Below are 6,803 nucleotides of genomic sequence, written 5' to 3' on the forward strand. Positions count from 1 at the left end.
GTCTAGCAAAACGCTAATAGAATAAGAAGATTGAATGCCTTGCCTAAAATAACCACGTGGATGTTAATAGGATAATTTCCTACAAAAGAGGATTACAATTCTCAACCAATTTTATTCACAATAGTTCTCAAACGATAAAAATGTTTTTATTCATTTGAAGTCTTTCGAAATGGCTCAATTGATCATTTACTGTATCAGTAGATTTGAAATCATTTTACTAAACAAAATATTTATGGCATTTCTTAATTATTTTTTCTTTCCCTCCTCATTTCATAAAGCAAAAGCAGGAATTTCTTGATTGTAACGAAGAAAACTTTTTACTATTTTTTTTTACATTGTCCCACAAGTGACAAGCGTTGCTTTAAACTAGAAATTGCAAAAGATTTAAAGCTTTAGGTGAATTATTTATTTCCCATCAACAACAAAACGGAAACCATCATTGACATACATTTTAAAACATTCAAATAACTCCACGACACTCTCGACGTTAGGGGTTTTTTGCGTATCCTTTCGTGTACGCCACAAAACAACACGAGACGTGAGTACCCAACACGATTCAACACGAGTTTCAACGAACATCCGCGAACTGATCTCGTGAGCTCCATCTTTCATCGAACTGTATATATGACAGCATCCAAGCACCGACAAACGTCAGTTATTCTTCTAGTGTCGTTAGTGATTCATCTCTCGCACTAAACCACAGTAGGCGCGTAACGGTGCAGCGTGGTGGCGATGTTTATTGGACCGGTACGACGATATACCGGCCGTGCGATACTTTGTGACGTGATTTATGCAAAGCGGTGCAAATAACCCACTCAACGACGAGCACGCTGGTAGCACATCAAAAAGGGAGAACACTCCTCAAATGGACACTTAAGTGAGCTTTGTGTGTGCGTGTGTGACTGCATTTAGCAAAAGCAGCTCAAGGACTGTTGGAAAAAGGACTGTTTTGTGGGCGCAAGTGAAAACATTCGTTTCGGTTTCTGCAAATAAAAAGTAATTATGAACAAATAGTAAACGGTTTCATCAACCCCATGGACAGCAGCAGCAATACCACGTGGAACAGTATTAGGATGGGCCGCAACGTTTGGATATCCAGCGTATTTCTGCTGACAGTGATGTGTCACTGTGGTAAGTGCGCTTTACCGAGCAAGGCTTTTTGGATTTGGATTTAAAAAGGCGCTAATGGTGCATTTGATGACAGCGGACAAGGGCCCGATTGGCCTTCCAGGAACGGAAGTTCCCATTTTGGGGAAACTTTGCTAGTAATTATCGTCCCACTGTGTCCGAATTTAATAAGGTAAAGTGTGCGGGAGTGTACATCGTGGATAAGCGGATTAAAGGAGCTGTAAACCGGAAGCTTTGCGAAGGTGAAAAAAGAGGGTAAAAAAGGATACAGTAAAGATAAATGAAAGTTTGTCAAAAGAAGCTCTTGAAGAAGCCTATTTTTGGTACTTCTTGTGGTAGAGAGTTTTGTAAGGGATAAAGTTAGTTTAAAAATTTTAAGTGAATTGAGGAATGGGTTTGCTACCATCATTAGCTGTGATTTTGGGTGCTTCGGTGACATTCGCAATTTTCCGATTCGTATATAAGGAGATAAGGACAATGTGAATAATTCAAACGCCACTAATAGGACAAATTTTATATTCCTATTTAGGAAAGGGAAAACCCTAAACATCAAAAGAATTTTATTTCCTACCTTGAAGTTCCACATCTGGACTGTGTTTTAAAAACGCGAGCCAAATGGGTATGCAAATTATGTTTCCAAATGTACCATTCTTTTTACTACTCTTTTGGGTGGTCAGAAAGCACTGTGTAAAAAACATGTCAAAGCGTCTCCTATACACAAAGTAAATCATCAAAATTGCATACATTCAGGAGCTGTAAAGAGTGCAACACAACGGTTAAAGTTATGCCATTTGTTGGGTGAAGTACGTAAAATGCAGCTCTTTTTGGCATATTTTGAACACGACATAGGCAAGTCGTGTGTGTTTTTAATTCTTTTAATATTGAATTGAAAGATAAAAGATTAAAAAAATTCACAATAAACATGCCAACTGAAACGAACAGAAATATTCTGGATCCTAAAATACGCATTGAAAATTATTAAATTATATTAGCAATAAGTTTGCTTAAGAATGTATCTTTTTATAATCAAAATATCGGAAGATTTCATTGTATGTATTAATATGATCAACAATCTGTTATTCAATTCAATTCCTCCAAGTGGCAGTAAATTTCTGCATTAGCCATTTCTTTCCGGATTCATGTTGAATTAAGTGTTCAGCTCATGAAAATCGTCCAAGAAATTTAAACCGAAGGGTCTTTGGTTTCATCTTAAAAAAAAAAAAGAGACACAACTAGTTGAAGATTTATGTTCCTACTACCCATCATCATCTGTACATTCGTTGAGTTTTTGAGAAAGCAATTTAAAGTATAGTAGCACATTCCACGAATGCGATAAGCCACCAAAGCTGTTTGTAGTGCTGTTGATAAAACGATGTTTTCGTGTTTATCCTTAACGTTGAGTCAAAAGATGCTTATAATAGGCTCGAACAACAGATGAAATACATTTTTTTATTTCGTTTCTCCACACGCTTGACTTCATTTTGATGTCGATGATGCTGAGAGCACAAAAACAAACAAAGCCCAATTATTGCTTTTACTGTAGCTTCCTTCTTCAAAAACCTTTCAATTTTGTTGCTTTACGTAGGCTTTAATATTGTTAGCAGAAAAAAAGCGTCTGTTTTTTGTGCGAAATACAAGCTTTTTTTTGCTGATATTTTACAACTCTATCCGTTGTGAACAAATGTTATGCCTTTTATTCACTGAAATTGAACATGTTATTTACACATCTGGAGCGGTTTCTCGGAACAGAGATGCGTATATTAATTTCAAATCATATTTCATACACGATATTGATTCAATCAGCAATAGAAGCATCCCTTCCATAGGAATGCATGAAGAGATCAGTTATTGTTTATAAAGTGTTTTGTATGGGTCAATGGATTCAATGAATTTTTTTTCAATGAGCACACAGCAAAGGGAACAAATGGTTTTTACGTTGAAAACATAATGTGAACATTTTGTTCTTTTTTGTACCTCGATAGTAGTTGTGCTTATAAATACATAATTCAAAACAAATTGTTGGTATTTCATTCTATCTGAGGCACACTTATCAAATCAAGATCATTTGTGTGGAATCGTTTATAATGATTAGATTGAATATTAAATTATTCACTCTTGTTTTAATATTGATAAATCCTGTAAAATAAATATAATCAATTCAATTTCCATTCCACTTCATTACTCTTGGCCGTCCAGTTTTCTTTTTTCTAACAGGCATGCACTATAAACAAAATGGATCAGGGCATGGACATAGTCTGACGAGTACAGCAGCCTAAAAATTAAAAGTTTCACAGAAATACTCCAATATTTTAAACTAAAATCTAATATGAAGTTTTCTACAAACAAAGACTTATCGATATTATCAGAATTTATCAATTTATGCAACGATATTCATTGAAAGCTTATAAAATTGTTTGTAATTTACATGAAACAAACCGTAGCATATTTAGAAATATGTATATTGTGATTTAAATTGCTTCACGTGATAAATGTTGAGTTGATGAAACTATTTAGTAAAGTTTGTAAGTTATAAAAACCTCCAGCGGTTCAAAATTGTCTTTTGAAATAATAAGTCAATAAGTAATAATAAGTAATAATAGTAATAATAATAGTACTAATAATAAGTCAATAAATAAGTCACCTAATTCCAATCTACATTTTCAAATTCTCAGCATAATAATCAACAGCATTCCATTAAATATCCTTCAAGCTATAAACCAATTCTCATCACATTTCAGCAACTGGCCAAACTGCGTCGGGCCCTCTCCCCGAACCGGTGTGTGGTCAAATCTCGCAAATGCTGGACAGCTGCTTCCGCAACTCTTCACCATCGATTGCCGTCGAGTTGCTGTACTCCGTCAAGATACCGGACTCGGTGGAGGAAATTAGCGACCGGTGTCTGTAAGTTTTGCTTCCAATTTCTACGAAGAAACTCCCCGGATGCATCCGAGTGTGGCCATTCTTCGTGTCCGATCGTATAAAGTGTAATGAATGTTTTCCTTCCTTTCGGCATCCGTAGACTGTTCAACCGTGGTATGGAATGTGTACAGCACTATCTGAACGTGTGCGTCGACCAGAAGGAGCGGAAAATCATCGAAAACGAAGTGTACGGGGCGAAACGTTTGTACGAGTTCTTATGCCAGGATCGTTCGTTTCAGAAAGGTAAAACCAGAAGCGTTTAATGGAACATGGACCCGGTGGTACTAAACGGCTTGGGGAGCTTGGACTCGTTCGTTGATTGTTTCGAAAAGCTTGATGGTCGTAGAAATGGCACGCGCACGGTATCCTTACATTCATCAAACCTTCTAATGGTTGAATTTCTTACCGTGCAATCTCATTCGCACCACCAACGATTATCTTGGGTTGAAAATTAAGAGACATTTACGAACGGCAAGGCTTAAAGATCGTTTAATATGATTGGGAAGTCTGAAGCGTATAAAAACTTTCGATCACCAACCTTTAATCTCTAGTTAAAAAACCAAACATAGTCGAGAAACAAATTTCCATTTTTATTTATCATAGTTATCATCTTTTAAACATTAGTCTTCAGTAAAAATAACCTGATCAGCGAACATGCAAAATTGAGTTACCGAAACAATCCGATTCGCTGTGGGCGGTATTCGCCAAAAGTTTATAAATAAGTAGATTGATTTTTTTCCATTTACTGTCAATAGCTTAATTAAGTAACACGATATGCGGTTGTTGCATAAGCTTTATAAGGCTCTATAAAGCTGGAAGTATCAAATACTTATGGAAAAATCTCTCTTACGTAAGCTACGTATCACTTATCAGGTGTAGATTGGAAAAAGTATTGCATACCTTTAGGCGTATAAACTGATCTCATCATTTCCTACGTCGAAGACACGTGTTAACGCCATAGTTCTCCACTGTTCAATGTACTTACATGCACAAAATGCCTTCCCCGAACGACATGAGCTGTCAATTCTGTTTTTAATCGTTTCAACCTGATTGCATACTTGTTTAAACGTGCTTTTTTCTCACCTTCTTTCACCTTTACGAAGAATTTCTTAAACACAAGGATTGCTTTCATCACGTGCATCACGACTGGGACGGATGTTCGAGCAAGTTTATCAGCATTCTGAAGGAGGAAATGTCCAAAACGACGAAGCAATCGATGAACGTGCAGTACATGCACTTTTGCTGGTATGTTAAGCCGAAAGGAAGAAGTATCGGGAAGATTGGCAAAGCAGGGCAGGACAAATTCAATTCCATAAATGCTTATCCACTGTCAATCATTTGCTCTATTTCCGTTCCGATAGCGCACGTTATGGTTATGAAAATTGTGTCTACAACAGTGCCCGGTACAAGTGTCGCCATGATTCGGCCATTTTTCTTCGTACTGTCGCGAAGCTCCTGTCCACCGATAAACACTTTCTGAACTGTGATAAGATCGAACACGAGGTCTGTTCCAACGGGACGAGGGAGCACGCTTGGGGGAAGCTCGTGGCGTTGCTGGGTGTGTTGGGATTGGTGCGGATTTTCGGAACCGGAAGGTACTTCTCGCTTGACATCCGTCAATGAGGATTGATTTTGGGAAGTAGAATTACGTTCGTATGTACGAAGGGTATCTGTTGGGGAGATTAAATTGTGCGAATAGTAGATTAAGCATTTTATTACTAAACACATTTTAAAATCTAAACTAACTAAGTCACTATTCAGGTAGATGTAAGCAGATAGTTAAGCTGATTGGTGGTTTCAGTTACTGATAGGCGCAAATATTGTAATATAGTAAACAGAATGTTAGCTTCAATGTACAACGCTACAGTCACGATGGCTTCTCCGTCAAATCGTAAAAAAGTGATCCTTAACACATATATCTTCAGGCGTTGGGCACTGAAGCGAATAACTTGAGCGGTAAAGCTATTGGAACTTAGATATATTGTTACGATTTAAAAAAAGGGAGATCATATTTCACTCGTAGACATTTAAAGCTCGTTGCATAGACACGTTTATATGGGAGTTTTAAAAGGTCAGTACGTGCAAATATATCGTATCGAGGTGCGATTTGCCACCAAAAGTGACGCCGGTTGCCTATTGGAAATATATGTTGGGCGAACAGATATGGACTAATTATGTTAGATTGTAGCTCCAAATACTCATCTATAGTGTGATTTAATGAAGGATCAGCATGTTGTGATACCAAATTACATATTGATCATTGCACTCTTTGTACCGAGTATGCGTTTCATTTACAATACGAAATAAATGTTAACAATTATGTGACGAGACTTTGTGGAATTAATTTTTTGTTATTGTTTTATTTGAAAGAAAAGAATGTGTTAGTTACGATCATTTAAGTCAATTAGAAATTTTAAAAATACTCTAAACAAATGATAATCATCAAAACTACTCGTGATCAGCTATGTACAGAGTAGAATCACTAGGTAAATCAATTTGCGATCCTTCAACATTTATTCTGGTTAGAATAACTTAACTAATTTTAATTTCCTAAGAACTCAATATTTATCCATCAAAGAGAACAGAAGAAAACTTTATATAAAAGAGCTGATCGATTGTCTAAAATTAAAGATGATTATATTGTATTTAAATCATTCGATATATCAATATTTTTATATACATGTCTCAACTTTTTAAAGTAGCAAATCGTTCCTATTTCTCTTTGTATGATATAGTTTTCTCCTCTAACTACGTGT

General features: G+C 36.3%; 1 protein-coding gene across 1 annotated transcript; it reads left to right on the plus strand.

Annotated features, from left to right (window-relative positions):
• The first annotated feature begins 246 nt into the window (after window positions 1–246).
• LOC125774722 (uncharacterized) lies at window positions 247–5,958 on the plus strand. Its single transcript, XM_049444896.1, has 5 exons — window positions 247–1,131; window positions 3,867–4,029; window positions 4,148–4,290; window positions 5,151–5,292; window positions 5,409–5,958. The coding sequence occupies exons 1-5, from the start codon at window positions 1,035–1,037 to the stop codon at window positions 5,668–5,670; spliced, it is 807 nt and encodes a 268-aa protein (XP_049300853.1). The 5' UTR covers window positions 247–1,034; the 3' UTR covers window positions 5,671–5,958.
• Window positions 5,959–6,803: the final 845 nt, after the last annotated feature.

The sequence above is a fragment of the Anopheles funestus genome, chromosome 2RL (assembly GCF_943734845.2).
Source record: "Anopheles funestus chromosome 2RL, idAnoFuneDA-416_04, whole genome shotgun sequence".
Taxonomy (NCBI): Eukaryota; Metazoa; Arthropoda; class Insecta; order Diptera; family Culicidae; genus Anopheles; species Anopheles funestus.